Source organism: Mangifera indica, chromosome 12 (genome assembly GCF_011075055.1).
Source record: "Mangifera indica cultivar Alphonso chromosome 12, CATAS_Mindica_2.1, whole genome shotgun sequence".
In the NCBI taxonomy this organism is placed as follows: domain Eukaryota; kingdom Viridiplantae; phylum Streptophyta; class Magnoliopsida; order Sapindales; family Anacardiaceae; genus Mangifera; species Mangifera indica.
In genome coordinates, this window is record NC_058148.1 from 11833891 (window position 1) to 11858612 (window position 24722).

The following is a 24722-nucleotide window of genomic DNA, read 5'->3' on the forward strand; positions in this document are numbered from 1 at the left end:
CCAAAAACATTTAATATAAATCGACTAAAATAATGTTGTTTTGATTAATAATATTAAAATGACATCGTTTTAATATAGAACTAAGTTCAAAGCTTGAATTCAAATCAAACCCAAGTTCGAATCCTCTTAAATGAGTCGTGCTTGAACACCATAAAAATGAACTAACGAGTTTGAGCTTAAGTTTGTATTTAGTTTCAATGAAACGAGTTTGATCTCGGTTCAATTCGAATCTAACTTTATCTCATGGGGATAGTTTAAATGATAAAATGAGAGATTTCAAACATAAAAGAGTAAAGGTTCAATTTCAGATTATATATCAAGATTTAACTTTTGACTTATGTAATATAGTAATTATGATATTGGTTATTTAATTTAAGATTTTATATATTTGATATAGTTAATTTTATCTCAAAGAGATAATCCAAATTAGATGAGATTTCTCGTTTACAAAAATCCTACATAAAATTTAAATAGTAGAAAAATTGCAAACAAAACTTGTTTGGAAAAAAAAAAAAATAAGCAAAGCCTATTTTATGGTTTAAAGAGCACTTTTTATTTAATATGATAAAAATATGATTTAATAATGGGATGATGATGAATTGGGAAAAAAAAGTTGTTTCATGTAATCAGACACTAAACAGCCTATTGGACTCCCTTCCTGAAAAGCCCATGAGTAGTTATTTCTCGTTGATTCTAAGTACCCCCCACATGTCTTCTGAAATTCCCCACACCACACATGGAAAAACCGAAAGGAGTGCAGTCAGCTCTAAGTACACTCATTCCTTGACACTAGTTACTCTTGCCATAAGATTTAATGGAGCACTGGGGCAGTAACATTGATGCAAATTCATAGCATGAAAAGAAAAGACAAACATATTTTCAAGGGGGTAATCGACCATTTAGACTTAAATTGTAATAAAGTATCAACTTTAATATTTTGAAAAACTTGTTAGAGTTGGAGAAACGGTAATATGAATTGTTTAAATGAAAGTCATTACATACAGTAAAAAGATAATTTAAATAGTTAAACAATTTCGTTCACTAGAAATTAGATAATAAGATTATTAGATTTTTTTACCCATTTTTACGGAAAAAAACTTAAATTTATTTTATATAAAAGGCTTGACGAGAGAGTTTTATTTTAGTCTTGTTGTTTGCTTACTTTCTTTCAGTAATGACACAACGGCTATGTAATATTTAAAAAAAGTTAGATATTAGATGAAAAAGTTGAAGGGAAATGCGTGGAGAAATTTCAGGCTGATTTTAATGGGATTGTGGTTCCTTAGATGGCTACTTGAACAAAAATTTTCATGGTAAATTACTACATTATCAACTAGTACACATACAAAAATCTTAGAAGGCTGGTAATAGAATCCTAAAAGCTCCCTCGTCATGATGGTAAAGATAAAGCATTAACATGGGGTTTAATGATAATGGTTATGATTTGAGTTTTTAAAGGAAAAGAAGAAATAATAATAATAATAATAATGATGGTAGGTTTTATTATTATTATTGTAGCAATAGATCCATTCGAGTAAGATCATTTTTTTGAGACAAAATTAATTATATTGAGTAATTCAAATTTTAAATATAATGATCGGTTATATGATTATTAAATAATGTAAATTAAAAATGTTATCTTAATATACAATAAAAAATTTAAACTCAAAACTCTTCACTTGGTCACCCCAGCGGCCCTTGGGGCATAATAATGGGTAGTTGGTGTTGAAGGCAGCATGCTTAATTGCCGGCATTAACTGTTGCCATTTTGACATTGAAACTCTGTAGTGGCCTACACTTCCGCCAATCTCGCCACCAAAACTCTCTGCCTTTTCCTCTCTCTTCCGTTCTGTTCTTCTGTGCATCACAAGCAGGACTGGACTCCCCCACCTCCCTTCAACTTTAAGCAAACAACATTTACACCCATACGTATATTTCATTCTGAGAGATAATAACAATTTCAACTCTAACGTTTGCCTTGACATCTGTAATGTTTTAGCTCTCTGTAACATTTGTCTCTGTAATTATCAGCAAACTTTTTTTTTTTTAATTTTTAATGTAAATAAAAGGTCTGTATGTACACCATCAATTCAGGAATTTCCGTACAGCAGTTAAAGAAAGAAACTTTTATATAGACAAAGGTTTGTCTCCGTCTTTAAAATCCTTCAACTTCTCCTGTCATGGGGAAAATTGTGACCCTTCTTCACTCCAACACTCCCACTTTCACTTCACTCATGGCTGAACCAAATCCAAATGCCAAGCCTCAGTTTCATTTTACCGTCTTCATGTTCACTACTTTTCTATGCTTCTTTCACGGCAAGTCATCTCAATTTGGCCTATACAACAATGGGCTCTGGCTCAATGAAGACGATAATGAAGTTAACATGGCCCAAACCAGGAGTCAAACTTCCAGGAGTTGTGATTATACGGCTGGTAAATGGGTTTATGATCCCTCTTATCCACTTTATGACACCAGTTGCCCGTATCTTAGTACTGCTGTAAGCTGCCAGAAAAACGGACGTCCCGATTCTGAGTATCAGAAATGGAAATGGAAGCCGAATTCTTGCTCAATTCCAAGGTATTTTTGCTTCAAGAGTTTATATTCCTCTCTGTGTTTAAGATCGGCTTGACGGTTTGTGTTAAAGACCTCATTTTTAGAAGCAAAATGTTGATGATTACTTTAGTATTGTGCCTTGATTTTTTTATCGAGGGAAGAAATATGACGATGAATGTTAGAGTTTGACGCCTCATTCTTGTTCAATTCGAAGGCCTTTTTGCTTCAAAAGCATGTATTTTTCTCAGTGTTAGAGATCAGCTAGAGGGTTTATTCTTAAAACCCTCCTTTTTAGAAGCAAAGTATTGATGATTCCTTGCTTACCTTGTCTTGATTCTGATAATGGTAAGAAATTTAATAATAAATCTGAAACTTAGAAGCCACATCCTTGTTCAATTCCATGGTGTTTTTGCTTCAAAACTATGTTGCTCTGTGTTGAAGGTCGGCTAGAGGTTTTGCGTTGGAAACCCCTTTTTAGAAACGAAATGTTTTGCTTTTTGTCTTGATACTGATCATGGTGACAAAAATGATAAAGAATGTGAATCTTTGGAGCCAGTGGTTGCTATAGAAGTTAATTATACTTTTCTAAAATCTGACTGTGTTTTGTAGATGCTTGTTTGAGTGCTTTTGATGACTAAATTTTTTGGGGTTTCAGATTTGATGCGCTGAAATTTCTGGCAAAGATGAGAAGGAAAAGGATAATGCTGGTGGGTGACTCAATAATGAGGAACCAGTGGGAATCTCTAGTCTGCTTAGTGCAGGGAGTTATTCCAACCGGGCGGAAGAAGGTTACGTATAATGGGATTTCCATGGCCTTCCATGCCTTGGTAAGTTGTTGAATTTCTCGATCAAAGCATTATTTGTGCCCTGATCATAAATATGCTACTGTTCTCTTGATTTTTTGGTTGGTTGTAGAATAAGTAGAATTTGATAATGGTGAGTTTGCATGGTAAAGCCACAAATTATGTTGTTCTCTTCCAAGTAAAAAAATAATAATAGTACTTGAGAGAGAATGCTACATGTTTGCAGGATTTTGATACCTCGATTGAGTTTTGTTGGGCTCCACTCCTAGTAGAATTGAACAAAGGACCTGAAAACAAGAGAATCCTTCATTTAGATTTGATTGAGGAGAATGCGAGATATTGGAGAGGGGTTGACATTCTTGTGTTTGATTCAGCTCATTGGTGGACACACCCTGACAAGAAGTCGTAAGTTACACATAAATCTTCTGTTTCTAACTTTCATCTCCATAATTAGTTTTTTCTGTGTGTGCTTATTCTTATTAATGCGGAAACACAGTAGAGGATAGAAAGATTTGAGCTATTTTCACTATTTTGAGTTGCATACATTTCAAACAAGTTTGATGTAATTGGTATTCTATCATCACCATTTAAAGAATGGTGTAATTTCCATTACATTACTCGATTTTCTGATAAGAATTGAAGTGGTAAATCTAATTTCAGGTGGGACTTTTACATGGAGGGGCAGTCATTCTTCAGAAACATGAATCAAATGGTTGCTTATCAAAAAGGACTAACTACATGGGCAAAATGGGTGGATCTAAATCTCGATCCTCGTCAAACCAGAGTCATTTTCCGAAGCATGTCACCTAGGCATAACAGGTATCCTGAAATTGATTGAAATTATCAGTCATTATTTCTTTTTAAGTATGGCAATTGAGTAGCTCTTCTTATTTTCTTTCAACAGGGAAAATGGTTGGAAATGCTACAATCAGAAGACACCTTTGCCCTCTTTTAGTCACCAACATGTTCCGGAACCACTGATAGTACTAAAAGAGGTGTTGAGAAGAATGAGATTTCCAGTATATTTGCAAGATATTACCACAATCTCAGCTTTCCGTAGAGATGGGCATCCCTCTGTGTACCGAAGGGTGATAAATCAGGAACAGAGGCAGCACCCCACAGACTTCTCCTCCGACTGCAGCCACTGGTGCCTTCCTGGAGTGCCTGATATCTGGAATGAGATGTTAAGTGCAATACTCTAAGTGAAAAATCCAAAACTTGGTAGAATAACCATTCTACAAAACTTTTAGACTTCGTCTCGGTTGTCCTAGAGTCTGTAAAATAAGTTATGGTCTGTTTTGTGTGTTTTACAAAGATTTTATCAGAGGCTGAATGATATGTGTGGGTGGATTACCCTTGCCACAAATTTCTGATTGCAGCTCCCAGAATTTTCCTTGCTGTCTTGTCTTTGAAAATTTTGAGGTTAAAAAGTTCAACCCACTGAAATTAAGCAGTGACTGAAGAGAAAAAATTTAGGGTCATTGAATCCAAGGCAACAAATCCGCAACAAAGAGGTGAGAAAAGTGGGGGAAAAGTAGCATGGTATCATTGACTTGATAATTCACCTAATTTTTACTTTTTGGAAAAGGCTTCTATTTAGCTGACCATTACTTTCGCTTTAATAAAAACAGGAAACTTGGCAACCATCATTATGAGCTTTCTCTTTTTCCACACTTGCTTCAAGAACAAGACTTGATTTTCAACATAGCTTTATAATGATTCTGCATCATTATAATCTCAGCATGAGAAAACCCTGGACCTGCTGCTGGAAACACTTTATAAGGATAAGAGTATATGTAGTCTGAATTTATAAAAACTGTAAATTGCGTTCTCCTCCCAGCTCCTCCAAAAATTAAAAAAAAAAAAAACTCTATATCCACATTTTGAATACATAAATTATAGTTATCATGTGATTGGATAACACATAATTGTATAATGAAATATAACCTATATACCCAATAATATATTCAAAAGTATATGCATACAGTATTGCTCTCCCAAAGATCTGGGGTTGGGGTTGTGGCGTAAATTGTCAAACCTAAAAAATAACAAGAATTTACTGAAAGGGAGTTGATAGAAACCTACAAGAAAACAAACATAATTGCTCGCAATAAGAAAATGAAACTTAAAAAAAATGAAAATTTGTGCTAAACTTTATCCTAAACAAATCATTCTGTATTAACCACCAAAATATGGTGGCGAAATTTCAATCCCAATGTTATTACAGAATGTCTAAAGATTTAACATCAAACAGTGACCTGAAAAAACAAACAAATACCCTGCAGGTTTTATCTCTAACTAATGGGGGCCCAACTTCTTCCTCAACTTAGCAATCTCCTTGGGACTCAATCCAAAAGCCCTCACCAGAAGCTCCTCCTCAATCTCTGAACCAAAAACCGCAGACGGAATTTTCATCAAACCAGGATTCTGGCTGTCGAAACTTCCCAAAATAGTAGCCCTGGAGTCGCCAACATTCATTTGAAAGTGAACTAAACCCCTTGGAAACACCATTACTTCACCTCTTTCAATCACCTTGGCGAAGATCTTGTTCTGGGTATCCACAAATCCCGAGTAAATCTTCCCCTCCAGCACATATGCCACCTCAGTCGCTCTAGGATGAAGGTGCGGCACATTGACACCACCAACCTCAAAGTCAGCTCTCACCAATGACATTCCCAAACTGTTCAACCCTGGAAACACTTTGACATTCACAGGAATTGATGCTAAACCTGTTTCAGTGAACTTTCCAGGATGTTTTATGCCCGAAAATACAAAGTCTTCAACTGTAGCAAGGGAGGAGTTTTTGCAGGTGGTTTCAGAAATGGTTGCTGGTATGCAGAAGTCAGAAACTGGATCAGGGTCTGAAGCCAAAGTGATTATAATTGTTGAACTATGGAGAAGAAGAAGAAATAGAATTGACAAGTTTGAGGACATCGTTTTCTGAGCTATTGTTGATCTTGGATGAATGATGGAGAATTCAGGATTTTTCTTGGAGGGTTTGGGTTTAATATTATGTAGATATGAACAAGCGGTGTGGTTGCCATATTTATATTCCATGTGCTTTTCTTTAAAGACTCTTTTAACTTATGATTTATTATTAACAGACTTGAAGCAACATCTTAGTGTATGATTAATTCTTTAAGTATTAACTGATGAAATCTTTTGAAGTATGTTTTGTGAGATTAATGTGATGAGATGATGGATGCAACAAATAGAGTTAGTTTACCTTTTCTTTAAATGAAAATTGCTTGGGAATAAAGGGAGGTTGTCAGCTTTTGGGAATTGTTAATAGGAAATTGATTAAGTTAATTGATTTTGATCAATGCGTACTTCTAAAGATAGAACCATGCCACCTAATCCTTCATCTTCAACTGCTACACAACCCAAAAAAGTAGGAGATGCACATGCGTTTTTGCTTCCTGCGTGCTTAGTTGAATTGGAAACAAGACAAAGAAGGTTTTCCTTCCCCCAATGTCCCACATATTTTTTTATCCTCTAAAAGAGTTCACTGTTTCTTTTGTTGAAGTAGATACTAATGGTTAGTCCATGGATGTTGTGGTGTTGACATTCTTTAGTTAGAATATTCAATAAACATTTAAAGTCAATGGACAACATAAACTAATTGTGAAAGAGGATTCACCATAATACTGATATCGATAACAGCATTTTTGGTTATATATAGTCCTTTAATTTTTTTTTTTGTTTAGGATTTCAGAAGAAATTTCAAAGTTCAAAAATGTTTTTAAGTCGTACAAATGATAAATCCATAGATACTGCTATCAACGACCATTAGATATGTGCAAAGAAAGTTTCAACATTTTTCTCTCTTTATTTAATTACTTGTGGTTCATATGTTCTCGGAATAGATAATGAGTCACTAGAATTGTTTTAAGGAATATCCCAGAATGCAAATATGAATAACAGAATATGCAACATACAATTTCAATACTTGACTTCAGCCAGGCATGGATTTGGTACAGGCATTGTTACAGCATAAAAACAGGTTATTCTTCTGATTATTAGTAACTGTCAATATCTGTTTCCGGCCTTCTAAGGTAGTAACGAAGGCAGTTTACCAGCACCTGCAGGTTCAAAGAGAAAGATTGTGTGAGAACTGACTGTGCAGTCATAATTGTTTTGGTAATGGCTCATGCATTAAAACAATCATGTATGGCTAATCAACAAATCAAATAATGTCAGTGATGGTAGAGAGTTGAAATTTGAAAGATATACTGCTCACAGAAACTATGTTGATACAAATACGATTTCACCTGAGATAAGGAACTGTTTAATGCTTGCCCTTTGTAGCTGACATGAAACTGGTCTTTGGCCACCAAACCCTATCAGATGACAGACGACAGAGTTAGAGTGCAAGATCAGGATTCTGTGTGCGTTTATGTATAGAGAGCGAGAGCAAGAAAGGGATGAAAGGAGGATACTTCTGTGTCAATCACTGCTGATTCCACATCAATATTGACATCTGCAATGATTTTTATGATTTCTACCAGCAATCCAGGTCGATCTGCTGTTTCTATATAGAGCAGGCTAGTGAAATACAGAGTACATGAATAAGTATGTCACACCAAAAGAAATGACATGAATTATTTTGCCCAAAGATAGTCACAATATTAACAAGCTACAAACCTCCTCTTAGGTCCATCCTCCTTGACATGTACATGTGTAGCGATATCAACATCAAGCTGCCAACAACAAATCAAGTGCTCATGAGCACAATGAGCATGGACCAGAGGTCTAAACATACTGGGCTAAAAACCTCTTATAATTTAGACTCAATTGTAAACCCTAATGATTATTAAGAAGATGCTTTCAGAAACCTCACAAATACTAAATGAGCAAAAGTACTTTTCTGATAGGTAAGGTGAAATTAAAAGATTCACAGGTAGCCTATCTAAACCAAAGAAAACAACAACTGCATGGGCACAGAGTAACAATCAAAGATGCATTACCTCAATCTTAAAAGTGACAAAGTGGAGAGTTGTCCCTTAGGTCAAATTCCTAATATTCTCAGCTGAGAAGATATGGCTCATATTTAGCCACAAAGAGTGCTATAACTCAGGTTGTATATAATCAGTAAGGTATCGAGGTGCATCCAGATTAGTTTATATATCTCTATTATTCTTTCACAAGTGTGCTCAGAGCTGAAGTATCATACTTCAGCAGAGCACCGTGAATTTTCTTCCATCAGCAGCAATAAATGCTAGCTCTTATAACATGCTTCTGCATTACAGAGGTCAGCAATGTGGACATTTACAGCTAGCAAAAGTACTCTATGGGCAATAAAAGCAATTTCCATCATAAAGAAAACAGATAAGAATAAATCAAAGCAATTATGACGTAGATAATTTGTTGAACTGTAATAATCTCTAAATAGACTACCTTCTTCTCTGGAGCTTTTACTCCAAAAGCCTCACCCATGGCAAGTTGCACACTAGATTCCTTCGAAAAAGGAGAAGAATATCAGGATACATGAAGAAAATAAATGCTTGAAACTTAAAAAAGGGCTAGAACAGATTTTTTCTTGCTTCAGCCACAACAACATTGAGACAGAGAGAGAGACATGCAAGAAAAAAAATTTAAAGGTATCAACTCAGCATACATACAGGATGATACTTCAAGAGATTGTTAATGACAGTAAGTCGAATTCTCTCCAACATATCAGGATCTTCAACTTTGCGCCCAGTGTCTCTAGCATAACAAAAACCAATCTCAAAATGCTAAGAACTGGCAATTTAAATTACATCTAATAATTTGTTTCAGAGCTTTAGCTGAAGAAAATGTTTAAAATGTTGGAATAGAGAAAATGTTTAAAATGTTGGAATAGAAAAAATTCCCAACTTAAAACAATATTGAAAATATCTCTTGGAACAGATAACTATACTTTCTGTCTGTTCAATAAAAACACAACAAAAACAGTTTTTTTTTTTTTGAACTAAAAGAAAGGCAAGAAGGGGATGGAAAGAGAACATTGTAGAAATTCTGCAGAATACAAAGATTTAAGGTCTAATCTACATTGAATAACCACTCAAAATGGTCAACATGAAACAGTCATGACGATAGATACTTCACTTGGATATAAGCAACAATAAGCAAATGGTCCTTTTGGAGACAACCAATATTTAAAATATCCAAAAACTAACACAAAGGTTATGACTCTCTCCATGGAAGATGCTCAACAGTTGTGAGGATGCAAAAGTTTGGTAATATGCTCCACCAAAGAAAAAGATGAAAAGGAAAAACAAATTTGTTTTAACAAAATGGACTGATTTATAAGCATTCAAGTGAGATTAAGTTAAAACAAGAGCTCTCTCTTACAATAATTACTGGTCCTATCTTCTCAGTATTCATCAGCAAATTTTAGCCATTATCAGCCACTACTTTGCCACAACTCCACATCTCAATCCAGTATTTTAAGTTCATGCGGATCTATCTGATACATTATTAAATATAGTAAATTCTTTCATGATTACAAGTCTGATCATGCATATCAAAAAAGTGTTCCAGAAACTAACCACATTTGTAGATCATGACCTCAGATAAGTATGGGACAAGTGTCAACAATTTGCTGAGCAAATAGGAAATTATGACATGCTTTTAGCCCCTTGGGCACATAAAACGTAATAAAACCATCCCTAGTAGATCATACCACAAATTGAATGTTGATTCACCATATAAAGCAAATAAATGTATAAGGTTTATTTTTAATTTTTTTTATTTTCTTAACATGAACTACCGCCAAAACAAACATAAACAATTATAATGAAACATTCAAATAGAAGTAACATTGTTTTTTCATGAACCTTCTTTCCTACTTTAACAAACCTTCTAACTAAAAATGCAACATGTTTGGTTATTAACCTTCTTTCCCACTTTTAAGTAAAAGAAGACTGCAGAAGTAAATTAGACGGAAAAAATGAATGGAAGCCAACTAAAATAGTAAAACACAGTGCAATTCAGATTAAGAGCACAAACACTAACAATATATTATGTCTTCTACTTAAACAGTAATCAAATCATTCCAGAAAATTAAGCACATCAGCAGGATGACACAAAAGGTTGAACTGATTGCATGAAAAAGATTCTCTTCAACAACAGAAAAGTACAAGCAAAGAACCTTGAGAATCATTTACTGCAAACTAGGTTGATGAAATGATAATGAAAAATTCCATTACTCTAGAAATTACTCACGATCGTGTAATGAAAAATTTTGTTTGTTTGATCGATCCTTCTGTAAGAACAGTTCCCTTAACCACAGCCAATCCCAATTCTTTCAGTGCATTCATCTGCCCAATAATAAGCCAAAAGAGAAAACCAGTCATATGAGTGCACAACTAGAATGGTTGAAGACTAACGGTTCATTGAATAGCTGACTCTTACAATTTGATATCTGTACGTGACGAAACTGTAATTTCAAGAAAAGAAAAATGTATTAAGTTTGCACTTCACCGTGTCAATAAGAGCTCCAAGACGGTCCCCAAAACTGAGTTCTACAACTGTAGCATCCAAATCTGAATCCTGGTCGATAAGAACTATTGGCATTGGCACATAATCAGCATCTAGCTCAGACTTCTGTAATTAAAATTTTCCATCAAGTTAATGCATTTTGCAAGCTAATTAAGTCTATTAAAACACTCTTCCAAAAGCCATTAATGAAAAACTATGTAACTACCACATTCCAGAAACTTTTCCATAATAATCTCTTGTTCATAATATTTAACAAAAATAACTAAGAATTGCAAGGCAGGAACACTTTACTGACCAATGGGGCTGAACTGATGGCATTATTACCATCACTGGTAGCATACAGAATGTTCCTGCATAACAGTTCAATTAGTCATTGAACCACAAAAGGACAATCATTACAGCTCCTAGTTTTTATGAAACTTTGAACTGTAATCTTCTCCACAAAAAACATTTTTAATGCAAAAAAACACAAACATATTCAACTCACTTGTCTGATATGCAAAGAAAATTTGAGAAGGCACCATAGATGATTTTTTTTATAAAAGATGATACTAAAATTGAGTACATACCCAATAAATAAAGGAAGCAACTCAAATGCATACAATCATGTACAACAGAAAGTTAACTCAAAGCATAAATCTCAACAAGTCAACTTTTTTCTGTTCTGTAGTTTTCTCAATAACCAAAAGAAAAAAGGTTGGATATGATTCAGTTAACTGACGGGGTTATCTTTGAATGCACAAAATTCAAAGTCAAGCTTTATGCAACTCCCTTTCTTGAAAATTATCATAAAGCTCTCCAAATTTCATGTATTAATAAAAACCTTCCCCTACCAACTGATAAGCACGCCGTAGTTAGAACAAGCCTCCACGTGAAAGAAATGTTACCATGTTTCTATCATCCTTTAAAAAAAAAAAAAAAAAACCCAAATAAACGCAATCAAAACACAACTAAAACAAAGCTTACAGACAGAACGAACATAAACACAAACACAAATCACACGCATTACCACACGATATTCAAACTTCTATCGAAATAAACAAATAAAAATAATTTGATTACAGTTTTCTGGCGTGGAGAAGTCGTTGTTGAGAGAAATTGTTAGAAATGGCAAGGAAATTGGCACAGATATAGAGATGAGACGAATCCTGAGTAATTAGAGGGAAGCAATCGAAATCGGCAAGTCGAGATCGAGGAAGGGTTGAAGAAGAGAGAATAGAGCTAGTGAAAGCCATGGAAGATGATTTGAGATAATTGGAAGCAGATGTTTTTGGTTTTGTTAGTGTTTTGGCTACTCAGTTGTGGGTGAGCTAAAGAGAAGAAAGTGGCTTTTGTGAATGATTTGCCGCATGACTAATATTATATTTTTGTGGTGACGTGTCATGTCACTGATGCCTTTTGGCAATGAGTGATGAGATGACTAAGAAGAAGTATTACACGACAGGGCAAAGGATATGCGTTCCCACTCCCTTATTTACCTGGTCTAAACAATTTAAAATCTTATCTATAAATTAAATAGGGGTAAAAAAATTTTTTGTTAAAGATAAAAATAAAATTATTATTTTATTAATAATATTAAAAAATATAAAAACTTTTTAAAAATTTGTTAATAAAAAAAATTATATTTTCTCTCTCAAATTTTAAGTTTTTCTTTCGCCCTTTTATTTTTAGTGTCAATGATCTCCTTTTTTCACTCATATCTATTGATTAACGCATGAAAAACAATTTAGATCTCTTTATCAATGAAGAGATCTGGAGATCTCTTCGTCTCTGATGAAGACATCCGTTTTAGTTTTTTTTTTATACCAGTCAATAGTTAGGGTGAAAGAAAAATTTGGAGGGAAAAATACGATTTTTTAAAGTTATAAAACTTTAAGTAGGGGTAAAGTTGTTAGCTTTTAAAATTTATAGAAGAAATTAATGAATTTTATATTTTTTAATATTATTAGTAAAATGATAATTTTATTTCTACCTCTAAGAGAAAATTCTAACGATTATTTGATCATCAATAAGACTTTAGAGTTTTCAAATCTTACAAATATGATTTTGATAACGTATTAAAGCTTGAGCGAAAAATAGTCCTTTGGCCTATAGACATTATCAAAAAATATTACGTGGACAAAGAACACATAGAATTTCATAAATAAATAATAATATTTTGTTATATAATTAAATATTATTTTATTTTTAATTTAAAATTATTTAATTATATAATATCCATAATATTACTCTTAACATTAATAATAAAACTTTATATATATATATATATATATATATATATATATATATATATATATATATATATATATATATATATTAAACATTAATAAAAAAAAAAGAGTTATAAATATTGTAAAAGTTTAATATCTAATTACAAGCTATTTAAAAAAAAAGAAATAAAATTTGAGTGGGGTTAAAGAACCTAGTGTTAGTGAAATTTTCCAATGAGATCGATTTTAAAGGAGTGAAATCTTTCTAATGTTATAATACAGGTGTTTGTTTTTCTTATCTTTCAATATGTCAAGGCCCGTGGCATGATTAAAGTCTCTTGGGTCGAGCCTTCACAAGCTTTTAGCACATCAATTTGCATGGTTTTGTAGACCGATCCGTAAAATTATATATTTTATTATATTTTTAATTTTTAATTAGTGGTATTTGCCTTTTCCCAACGTCTTAGCATGGGTGGCAATTTTGCAGATCGTGCAAGTTTGGGCCACACTCTAGATTGACCCAACCCTTTCCATGCCTACCTCAACTTTTTAAAACAATAAAATCTTTATAATAACATTTAAACCTATTTTGAGTGAGATATGAGTTGAAAAATTAGTGGTTTTGGCTAAAAATTTTGTGGCTTATGTGTTTAATTTGAATATGAGTTAAATTCAGCTAAAATCTCCTAGATGGTTTCGTCGGAACTTATTCTAATTGTTAGATCCATGTATTCTGAAAATGTTGACTAATTTTTACCCACCTTTAAAATAAGCAATAAAATTATAAGTACTATATATTTTTAAGACATAATTTTAGTATATAGATGATATATTATCATATAATTAAATAATTTTAAATTAAAGATAAAATAATATCTAATTATATAATAACATTCAAATTTTATATATATATATATATATATATATATATATATATATATATATATATATATATATATATGGTGTTACTCTAAAATAAAACTATTTTAATTTTTTTTATAATATTTAATTTTAAACATGCCTTTTGAAATAACAAAACAAGGAGAAAGCGCAAAACGACACTCTCCCCACCTTAACGGCCACCATGTGATAAAACAAAGGTTAAAACACTAGTTCCCACCCAACGTTTTATACCCACCAACCTTAAAAAATTTAAATAAGAACAGTTAAAATTTATTATTAAAGTTAAAGATAGAAATTTTATTTAATTAAAAATATTAAAAAACTAAACATTTATGATATTTTATCTCTAGGTTTAAAAATATAACAATTTTCTTTTACTTAAAATTTAAAAATTTAATAGTTCTTCTATAGAATTTTGTTCTCTTCTCTCTGTACCTTTATTTCGATCGATAGTTAGCTCTTTATACCTTTCTTCCTGGTTTGGCCTTTACCACCTATCTTTATGTTTCGACCTTTCCCACCCATCTCTCCTTTCTAGCAACACTATCCTATAAATCATTCATTGTATAAAAGACGAATCATTCGTTTGGATAACGAATGATTTATTTAGATGACAAAAGATTCATCTAGATAAATTATCTTCATCTGGATGATTCGTCGTTATCCAGATGAAGATGAAATCATAATTGTCTTTATTTTCGTTTGGACAACAACGAATTATCTAAATAAAAACAATTCATCTGAACGAATCATTCATTGTTCTAGATGACACACGAGTGCTATGATAATGTCAGTTGGAAAGAAGAGATGTGTGGGAAGTGTCGAAACAGGAAGATGGATGGGAAAGACTAGGTGGCCGTCAAAATGGAGATAATCGAAGAAAAGAAAAAATGTTATATTTTCAAACTTTCGGTGAGGGAAAGTTGTTACATTTTAAAACTCAAGAGGGAAAATATAATAAATTTTTAGTTTATTAAATATTTTTAAGGCCAAAGGACTATTTCCCACCCAAGGTATGCTGCATTCCCAAGTTTCCCTTCTTTAACTTTAAAAATCTCAAATACCCACTTATGAGCTGTTAAAATTAACGTTTTAAAGAGTAAAATCATCATTTTATCTATAATATTAAAAATAAATTAAAATTTAATCCAGTTTTCCCCTCTAACCCCTAAAAACTAACAATTTCCCCCTACACCAAATTTTAAAAAATAGCATTCTCCCACTAGGGTTTATTTTTCAATCCCCGATACCATCGTCAATGATGAAGCTTTCTCGACGTACCACTATGTTTCGGCGACCTCTCTTCCCTTCTCTAGAACGTCGATCGACCTAGATCTGGCGTTGTCTTCATCTGGAAAGTTAAAAAGCTTTGTTGGGAGACGAAACTTTTCGTCTTCCCAAGAGAAGTCTGGGAAGACCAGGAGACGAAGCTCTTCAACTTTCCAGACGAAGACAATACTAGATTTGGGTCGATCGACATTTCAAAGAAGGAAAGAGAGCGCGTCCGAGCATGGTGGTGTGTCGGGAAAGCTTCATCATTAGTGATGACGTCGAATTTGACATTGGGGATTGAAAACTAAACTCTAGGGGGAGAATGCTATTTTTTAAAACTTGGCTTAAGGAAAAATAATTAGTTTTTAGGAGTTAAGGGGGAAAAAGAGATAAAATTTTAAGGGGTTAGAATTCTGTTAATTTTAACTATTAATAGGTGGTTAAATGAGATTTTCAAAGTTAACAAGGAAAACTTTGAGATAATAGCATACTTTGGGTGGAAAATAATCCTTTGGCCTATTTTTAACAAAATAATATTTTTATCCTTCACCATAATAGTGAATTTTAACATAATAATGGTATTTGAGTTTTTGAAAGTTCACAGGCAGGACTTAAGTTTCACCAAACCTTAGGTTACTTTGGCCTAAAACAAAATTTCCAATTCTGTTTCTAGGGTTTTAGTGTTAAACCCCTAAAACCCTGACCGCCATTCTTGCTCATCTGCTCTTTCTGAGCTTCAATAATGTCAGTTTTAGACAACGTGAAGGACATGTACGATGTCAAATTGAAGCCACGTATGCTCAGAACCCTCATCAGAGAACAGTTTCCCGACGAAAATCATCCCGGTCGGCTCCCCCCCGAGCTCACAAAACTCATCTCCCTCCTCCGAACTCACGAACTCTTATCGGAATCTTTCAATGACTCAGTCGATAAGACGCTTAAAGAGAGCTGGAAATCTGCCGTCGATGATTGGCTCCACGCCGTGCTTAGCCTTGTTTCCTCCAATATGGTACATGTCAATTCTCCGAATACGTATGCACTAATGTCCAATGTTCATTTCCTTGCTTATTTTTATTACTTTTTCGTAATATTGGTAACATTCGAGGTTGATTGGTAGTGGAAATATTTTGGGATAATTTTTGGAAACATACACGCAGTGTGACATTTTAATGATGGTACATTTTTTGTAAAAATTTCTTATTTACGCAAAGTATTTGATGGGATTTATGTTCAACTAGCTACAATAGAGTGCTGGCTCGGTAATGTTACTGGGCCAACGCATCCTTAGGAGGAGAACTGAAAGGTGTTTGATAGTGTTTATGAAACAATTTTTTTCAATAATGAAGTTGGATCGGTACTTGTGTTAAAGTTTTTTTTTTTTTTTGGTTTATCATTTTTCAGTTTGATAAAAATGTTGAGTTTTGTAATTTTGAACGCAGGCTTCCTATAAGTTGCTGAGCATGCTTTTTATTTACTTTTGGATTTGAATAAAATGAAAATAGGTTTTAAATATAGTAATGAGATGCAGCCTAAGATCTTGTTTCTATTTTTAATATTTTTTCTAGGGGTGGTGTTGTAATCATTGTACAGCCTGTTTGATTGTGCAAGAAGATTGAGGATAAAGAAAAAGAATTTTCCTTTTTTTTTCCCCTTTAAATCCTGTTTTAAGTTGTTACTAGAGTTAGAGACTCTGAACTGATATGTTCTTGTGGTTAATAAGGAAGAAAATTGTGGCTACTTAATGTGTATGCAAACAAACATACACCTTGATGGGCTAAGCTTGTAATTTTCAGTTTGCACTTGAAGCAAATCAAAGTTATTCAAATGCTTTGAATTGTTTATCAAAGAGGGTCATACCTGTGGAATTAATTTTAAATTTAACATTGTTTATATTCAATCTGGGTGTATGATTACACATTATGTGAATGAATAAATGAAATTTCTTAGTGATTCTAATTTTGTGTTTAATGCTTATTCATTTGAATACTGACTCTGTTCCAGTCTAATAAATGTTGGACAGGAATTTGTTTGCTTGGGGTGACTTGTCAAGAATGTGCAGTTGACCGTTTGTTGGCATCGTTCTCAGTTTGGTTCAACAGTATTTACTCACACATTCAGGTATGCTAGGAAGATGTTTCTCTGCATGGCAATTAATTATCTTATAACATTTTATATAAATTATTCTAGGTAGTACTACTGGTAACTACTTTATTACAGCATGGAATAAGGGGATTAATGACTAGAATTTGGAAATGTTATTACCTTTGTGGGTTGAAGGCCTTTGAGCCAAATTTCAAGTCAGAATGTTTTAATATCAATTATTCACCTATCTATTTTTTTCTCAAATCTGTTCTACGACATGTTGTATTTCGTTTATTTATTTTTAATTATTATTATTTCTTAAGAGATGCAATTAAATTTTCGTCTGTAGTTATTTTCAATGGCATATAAACTATCCAATTTTATTTTATTTTTTACTATGAAACAAGAGAAACTTGTCTCTTTCGTCAATATATGGAATTAGGTTCAGATAGGCCATCTAGTTCAACATCTAGGATAAGTGGGAAGCCACAAGAGATGTTACATTTCATTAAAAGGGTTATGAATTATTAAGATTGATAATTAGATTATCAAAAGTTATGGAAGATTGAAGAATTTTAATATAATATTTGGAATATGTTAAGAGGAACTATTTATTTCTGAGAAATTTCTTGTTCTAAATAATTTTGTGTCTCTTTGAATATAATGCACTGTTATTTTACTTGCAACTCCTAAATTTCTTTAGTTCCTGACGTGTTTTTTCTGTTTTGTTTTAATCAGCCACCAGCAGAATCTCAGTTTGTTAAGGTGGCTTCTCTTAACGCAATGTCAGATCTATTCTCAAGGTTAGATCTTCCTTTATTCCATTCAATCCATCATTTTCACACAAGGGCATATATATGCTTGCGCTTACATTCATGCATGTAAAAAATGCATGACTTCAATTGAACCTGTAAAGAATTTCTGGTGTCATGATGAAAAATAAATCTATAGAATCACAATTAGAGTTCATATACATTAGATTACCTTATACTGCAATTATCAATGAGATGATTTAATTACATTTTGTGTAAAAATTTCTGTTGATACTTAAACTTAAGCACAAAACAAGAAATTGAAATAAGGGAGGGAAAATCTCACTACATAGGTTGAATCTCATCAGTCTGTAATCTTTCATTCTGATTAGCCAATATGTAGATATGGATCCTCGAGTAATTAAAGTATTCTCTTACTACTCGTCGGTTTTTTACCTGAAATAGGTGTTGCTAAAGACAGCTCCATGTCAATGGTGCATACCTCTTTCCATGGGCTTTGTTTTAGCTACTACGTTACGAGACTGCTCATTCTGAATTACATTTTGCAATGCTCAATATTTTCTTATATTAAGTCTGTTTTGAGTGCTTATATCTCAAGTTCTTGATTTCTGAATTTATTATCACTCCCTGTATAGATTGGATGCATTACCAAATGCAAAGAGAGATGGGAGTTCCCTTGCTGGTAAACTTATTCAACCACTTCTGAAGTTTTTAAATGAAGATGATTCAGAAGCCATCTGGGTAAATACCATAACCTATTTGATGAACTTGTTTTAATGTATTGCTTTAGCCATTGAGCTTTATTTGAATGAAATCCATGAAATTCATCTTTTTCATTTTTCAATATAGCCTATGATAAATTGCCTTTTGACATTTGAGTTGGTCTATTATTTTTTGTTGTTGAAGGTCAGCTTGTAAGTCATCTTTTCTATTACTTTTTGAAAATTCAAGACTAAATTTATGTCATATAAAAAACTAATGTGAGATGAAGTTTACTCTATGTGCTTGTTCTTGAACTTGGCTGGGTTAGGAGACATATGGTATCATTGAGAGTTTTCAAGAGTTTAGAGATTTCTGCCAATGTACACAGTTTGTCTCCTTGTTAGTGGTTATCTTTTACTATGTTTTTGTGCAAATTTGAGTGAAGCAATTGCTGTTCACTGTGTGCTTCTTGTGTGGTCTAGTTTACCGTCTTACAGCTTCATCAATTAATTTCCCTTGGGACAGGAAGCAGCAGTTCATTTGTTATGTACAATATTAACTTCCTTTCCAGCTTCTGTTCATCGCTATCATGACAATGTAAGTTTCGTATGCTTTTGGTATGTGACATTCAACTATTGTTGCCAAGAAGAGGGAATAATATTTGTACTATTTTCCGCAGGAAGAGGAATAAGATTATCCTTAAGAAGACGAATAAGACTTGTAATACTATACTTAAATCAAATCAAGATCAATCTCAATCAAATGAATCTTTTTGATTCTTTCTTAACATATTTGCATTAGGGGGTCGAATGGTTATACCGTGGCCTTATGAGATAAAAGAGCATAGAGTTCTTTGTTTTACTTGATGTGGACTCGCTTTTCAGAAACAATAGATTTGGATGCTTCTGCATTTGACATATAATGACAAAAATATCTTATTTTCAGGCTGAAGTTGCCATTGTGTCAAAACTTTTTTCAGGAAGCTGCAGTTTCAAGATGATGAAGGTAATGCTTGTTTGGTATATTTGCGTCTGGCATATGACTCAATAACTGTGTGAAGACAGACATGAACATTTTCTGGATTTAATCCATCTTCTGCTTCATGTTTGATATTCAGAAACTGGCTTATTGTCTAGCATTACTCCCAAAATCAAAAGGGGACGATGATAGCTGGTGCTCGATGATTCAAAAGATCTTGTTATTGATAAATGTTCACCTAAATGATTTCTTCGACGGTTTTGAAGAAGGTACATAGTAATACTTGTTTGGCTGTGCTAGTGCTGTTCTTAATCATTGATTTTCACTTTTCTTCAAGCAATAATCATGTTTCATAAAACATTGAAGCTTTTCTTTGCTGTTATTTTTGGAATATACCTCGCATTTTTGGCACTTGAGTTTCAAATATCTTATGTAATTTCTTGCATGAATTTTTGGACTTGAAAATTATTACTTTCTGATCTTATTATAATTTCTCTCCGTTTATATAAATCAATATTTATTTTTTTATTTACCAAAAAAAAATATTGATATTTTTTCCTCTTAGATATATCCGTCCATGTACCTATATTTTGAGATTTCGGTCTGTTCTGGATACTTGATGTTTAAGCCTTGTGTAAGGTTAATTAACAGAAATTCTTTTCCCCATCTTGCAGAAACTAAAGGTAGTGAAGCTGTTAGAGCATTGGTTTCACCAGGAAAAGATCCCCCACCTCCCTTAGGAGGTTATACATTGTTAGGTGAAGCCTTAGACAAGGCAACAAAGCAATTACCAATATCCACCATCTCTGTGCTGATACTGTCCTGTTGTATAATGCTGACAAGCCCATATCCTGTTCAGGTAAAGATGTAGAATTTGGTCATCTATTATATATATTTTGATTTGCAACAATTTCAACTAAATTAGGATTAAACACTTACGGTACTTTTGACAACTTATATGGTTCCAAGCATTTTTTTCTCTTTTGAAATACCTAAATTTAAGTAGAGTCTAATACTGCTTGAAGACATTGTGTGGTTTGATTTATAGGTGACCGTTCCTATTGTCCCATTATTAGCCCTTGTTCATCGGGTGATCATGGTGGATGGCTCTGTTCCACGTGCTGCATTGCCCTTTATGACTGGAATGCAGCAAGAATTTGTTTGTTCAGAACTTCCATTACTGCACTTGTATAGTTTGCAGTTACTAACTGCAATCATTGAGGGCACACGCAGGTAATCAGTATCATGTATCCATAGTTTTCTTGTGATTGTCATTGTTCCTATGCAGTAAGCCACCGCATAATCATGTGAACTGTTTTCAAGTTTTCTTAATATACTTCTCTGCAAGCATTTTGCTTGATCAGTCACCCAATTAAATATAAGTCATAGCTCACTAAGTTTCTTTATTTTTCTGTTTTTCTAGTTGACACTGCTTCCCACAAAGGTTAAATTTCATTTTTATGATTACTAATTGAACTCAGTGGAATTTTATAACATTAATTTATCATTCTGAGTTTATCTAGGTAAATGATGTGTATAACATGGAATGATTTTAACTTTCTTGTATGATTAAATGTTTAAGATACTTGCATGTGGCAAACATTTTTGGACTTGACATCAGTAAACTCTTCTGGCCAGGTTGAATCTTGCCAACTTAAGGTATATTAATTGACATGGCAAGCAAATTTCAGACTTATTTTTGCCATTTGGCTTGGCTTTAGATTTTGGGTTGTGTGACCAATGACCTTATAAATTATTATTTTACTTCATACTTACTTTTATATTGTACATCACTTGCAAGTTAAATTTATATTTCCCTTTTATAAAAAGGAAATCTGTTATGAAACATCCTTTTATTTTTCTCATTAGTGCCCATCATACCCATCTATTTTGTTCTCCTGTTTTTGTTTAAACAGAATGTGAGTCACAATAAAAATAAATTTTAACCATGAATATTGAATTTCATTTACGGTTTTGATCCTTTATCTGCTTAAAGAATTTGGAAGTTCAACCTCTGCCTATTTCCTTGTTTTAATTTTGCAGTCAACTATTACCACATGCTGCCTATATTGTGCGACTTGTCAAACAGTATTTTAAAAGATGTACACTGCCAGAGTTAAGGATAAAGCTATATTCAGTCACAAAATCAATGGTGATATCTATGGGTGTTGGTATGTGAGAATTTATTTATGTATTTTGCACAGTTATCAACTATCTGAATTCCATGCAGCTTTTTCTTGTGTATTTTATGCTTTTCTGAATGAGTTGAAATTAAGTGATGCGTCTATTCAGGTTACTGGATTTGAAGAGCTTTATTGTTATTATAGACACTTGTTTGCAGGCATGTAGAGATGCATTATGTTATCATTATCATTCTTTGTTTTCCTTGTGTTTCATGTCTACAAAGAGGTTCAGGTCTCTGTTGAATTTTGTGTTTGTTCATATGTGAATGAGCTTTTGGGCCAGTTGAGTTAGCACATCTCAGTAATTTTGATTGTTCATTGTTGATCTTCAAATTTACATATTCAAGTGTCTTTATTTGCATTAGTTTGTATTTTGTGAATGTTTCTGATACCTTGTCATCTTGAGTCTTGCTCCCTAATTTGTCTATCCTGGCTGTTCTATTTACATTGGTGCTCTTACCAATTTTTTCTTCTCTGATCAGGAATGGCACTATACCTTGGACAGGAAGTAGCTGACAATGCATATGCTGATTTGAATCCGGTTGATGATGACAGTAGCTTCACAGTTTCTATTCCAAATTTGAAAGCTGCTTCTTATGCAGTGATGCAATCTAGTAGTAGGAAAAGGAAGCATGGTATCACTGAATCTTTTGAGCAGCAAAATGACAAAATTGGTTTTGAAGTGGAAGCACTGAAAAACCGCCAACAATCTCCGATAGGTCTGAAGATAGCCGCACTTGAGGCAATAGAAGTTCTTCTAAATGTGGTATGTACATTTTTTTGTAAGTTTGAGCGGAAAAATTTCTTGACTTTTTTATTGTTTCTTAATAGAAGCATGTGTTACTACAAATTTATTTGCTATCATTATCTACAAATGGCAGAACTAGATAATTTTGTAGTCATTCTGAAGTGCAAATATTCGTACTGAAGTGTGAAATAATAGGTGAAGTTTTCAGCTCAACAAAATACAAAATGAAAGCTGGAAAATGTCAGCAAGCCTTTGTTTTTGCTTGGTTTGCACTTTATGTGCAAATGAGAATATAGCTAAGTCCAGAATTAAAAATTGTATTTCAATTCCTTATCAAGTACTTGGCATTTAGCTTCATGTTTCTGTCCTGTAAAACAAATTTTGTGAAATAACTGTGAAAGAACTCTTGTAAAATTGACAGGGTGGTGGTTTGAGATCAGAGTCCTGGCGACCAACTCTGGATTTTCTTTTGATTTCCTTAGCAACCAATTGTTGTAAAGAGGGGTGGGGTAATGAGAAGAGTACTTCCTCTCCCAATGGTCCAACCTTCACTTTGGCAGATTTGCAGCTTTCAGCATTGAGTGCACTTTTGGCATCTCTTCTTTCCCCGTCTCGTGGACGACCCCTGTATTTGGCCCAGGCCCTCGAGCTTTTCCGCAGAGGTAATACTTTTTGTAAAATAACATTTTCAAACTTTACTCCTCTTCATCATTTTGTCCCAAGCAATAGCTTTATTTAACAACATTTCTACAAGAATAAGCTTACAAGCAAAACAAGTAGTTTCAGACCTGCGATGATGATGTACATTTATGAGTATAATAGTTTGATCCATCTTTGTTCTACCACTTTATATCAGTTTTTGTAGCACTTGGTTTGACTTTATGTGATTAATTTCTGCAGGAAAACAAGCTGGAACAAAGGTCGCTGGATTTTGTGCCCATGCTCTTTTAGCCTTGGAGGTGCTTGTACATCCTAGGGGCCTTCCAATGGAACGTGTTCCCACTTCAAATTATAACTCCTTTGATAAAGTTAAAAACAGATTTCCGGAAAATGTATATGTGGGCGGTCAGAAGCACAACACTCAAGGTCCTCCTGATTCAGATGATGACGACGACTTGTATGTCAAATGGGTAAGCAGTGATACTGGTAAGGCTCCAGTGCTCGGCCCTAGTAAGAAAATGAAAGACATTCCTTCGGAAACCTTAGGAGCTTGCTTGACAGGAAATCTATCTGCGGCTGGCTCATCTGGTACCAAAATCTCAGAGCAAAGCAAAGAAGATGAAGTAATGGTCGAGTCGCATCAACTTCAAGAATCCATTGGGCAGTTTCAGGAACATGTCACTGGTGATGTTAAAGACCCTGAATTGGGAACCGAGAGAAACGTGGCAGATAGAAGTTCAGATGATAAGGATCATGAAGTAGCTTCGACCAAGAATTTGTTGACAGACAAGCAAGATGGGTTAGCTAACAGAGTTGAAAACTTTGCCGGAGCATCTTCTTCTGACAAAGGTAAGTCATCTGTATTTGATTTGGATGATGATTCGTCGATGGATTCGTTCCCTGATATCGTAACTGGAGATCCTGATTCTGATGTGGGGGAATTATGATGAAATTTCAATCAATTATTTTGACAGTCTAAAGGAGATGTTATCAATGTAATTACATATATACTCCAGTTTTGAGTTTTGACACAGAGAAAAGCATCTCAGAGTGAGGCCTCTTCAGCAAATATATTCTTTCAAATATTTTTAATATTACATATAATTCTCTTGAGCATATAATTGGATACATAACTGATATGTTATTAAATGATTAAATATTTTTTTTTTAATTTAATTATTTGATCATATAATAATATATCATTCGTATGTTCAATTATTATGTAGTATGAATTAAAAACAATGCCGGTCTTACCTAATTTGGGGTAAGTTGAAAGTTTACCTACAAACAAATTAGGCATGCTGGCGTTTAACTTTCGGAAATTTTATGGCTATATAATTTAATTCGATCTCGTAAAATTTATTTTGTAACT

General features: G+C 33.3%; 4 protein-coding genes across 7 annotated transcripts; 2 read left to right on the forward strand and 2 right to left on the reverse strand.

The window, feature by feature from the left end:
* The first annotated feature begins 2117 nt into the window (after positions 1-2117).
* Positions 2118-4723, forward strand: LOC123192202 (protein trichome birefringence-like 36). Its single transcript, XM_044604671.1, has 5 exons — positions 2118-2578; positions 3210-3381; positions 3584-3762; positions 4018-4176; positions 4262-4723. The coding sequence occupies exons 1-5, from the start codon at positions 2181-2183 to the stop codon at positions 4557-4559; spliced, it is 1206 nt and encodes a 401-aa protein (XP_044460606.1). The 5' UTR covers positions 2118-2180; the 3' UTR covers positions 4560-4723.
* A 787-nt stretch (positions 4724-5510) lies between these two features.
* LOC123192203 (germin-like protein subfamily 3 member 2) lies at positions 5511-6447 on the reverse strand. The gene has a single exon (XM_044604672.1). The coding sequence runs from the start codon at positions 6412-6414 to the stop codon at positions 5656-5658; it is 759 nt and encodes a 252-aa protein (XP_044460607.1). The 5' UTR covers positions 6415-6447; the 3' UTR covers positions 5511-5655.
* Positions 6448-7155: 708 nt separating this feature from the next.
* Positions 7156-12182, reverse strand: LOC123192167 (ACT domain-containing protein ACR12-like). The gene is made up of 10 exons (XM_044604620.1): positions 11902-12182; positions 11135-11189; positions 10822-10944; positions 10564-10658; positions 8979-9063; positions 8755-8814; positions 8002-8057; positions 7797-7902; positions 7629-7697; positions 7156-7439 (listed from the first exon to the last, which is right to left on the reverse strand). Exons 1-10 carry the CDS (start codon positions 12072-12074, stop codon positions 7377-7379), a joined length of 885 nt encoding a protein of 294 aa, XP_044460555.1. The 5' UTR covers positions 12075-12182; the 3' UTR covers positions 7156-7376.
* A 3673-nt stretch (positions 12183-15855) lies between these two features.
* On the forward strand, positions 15856-24419 carry LOC123193355 (proline-, glutamic acid- and leucine-rich protein 1-like). Of its 4 annotated transcripts, XM_044606285.1 has the most exons (14): positions 15856-16233; positions 17226-17342; positions 18045-18109; positions 18715-18820; positions 19307-19378; positions 19727-19786; positions 19899-20028; positions 20434-20618; positions 20808-20992; positions 21803-21930; positions 22425-22708; positions 23112-23352; positions 23591-23836; positions 23912-24419. In XM_044606285.1, the coding sequence occupies exons 1-14, from the start codon at positions 15967-15969 to the stop codon at positions 24295-24297; spliced, it is 2472 nt and encodes an 823-aa protein (XP_044462220.1). In that variant the 5' UTR covers positions 15856-15966; the 3' UTR covers positions 24298-24419. The 4 variants fall into 4 exon arrangements, with proteins under 4 accessions (XP_044462220.1, XP_044462218.1, XP_044462219.1 ...); XM_044606283.1 differs by having other exon boundaries at positions 23591-24419; XM_044606286.1 differs by having other exon boundaries at positions 16096-16233; positions 17245-17342; positions 23591-24419.
* Positions 24420-24722: the final 303 nt, after the last annotated feature.

Bases quoted from the DNA above. Each gene is read 5' to 3' on its own strand.
- LOC123192203 (XM_044604672.1), bottom strand. From the start codon at position 6,414: ATGGAATATAAATATGGCAACCACACCGCTTGTTCATATCTACATAAT.
- LOC123192202 (XM_044604671.1), top strand. From the start codon at position 2,181: ATGGGGAAAATTGTGACCCTTCTTCACTCCAACACTCCCACTTTCACT. The intron at 2,579-3,209 runs GTATTTTTGCTT...TTGGGGTTTCAG, and splicing joins AATTCTTGCTCAATTCCAAG to ATTTGATGCGCTGAAATTTC. The intron at 3,382-3,583 runs GTAAGTTGTTGA...ACATGTTTGCAG, and splicing joins CCATGGCCTTCCATGCCTTG to GATTTTGATACCTCGATTGA.
- LOC123193355 (XM_044606283.1), top strand. From the start codon at position 15,967: ATGTCAGTTTTAGACAACGTGAAGGACATGTACGATGTCAAATTGAAG. The intron at 16,234-17,225 runs GTACATGTCAAT...ACTCTGTTCCAG, and splicing joins GCCTTGTTTCCTCCAATATG to TCTAATAAATGTTGGACAGG. The intron at 23,353-23,590 runs GTAATACTTTTT...TAATTTCTGCAG, and splicing joins CCTCGAGCTTTTCCGCAGAG to GAAAACAAGCTGGAACAAAG.
- LOC123192167 (XM_044604620.1), bottom strand. From the start codon at position 12,074: ATGGCTTTCACTAGCTCTATTCTCTCTTCTTCAACCCTTCCTCGATCT. The intron at 10,659-10,821 runs GTGAAGTGCAAA...ATTATTGGGCAG, and splicing joins TTGGAGCTCTTATTGACACG to ATGAATGCACTGAAAGAATT. The intron at 8,815-8,978 runs GTATGTATGCTG...CCTTTTTCGAAG, and splicing joins ATCTCTTGAAGTATCATCCT to GAATCTAGTGTGCAACTTGC.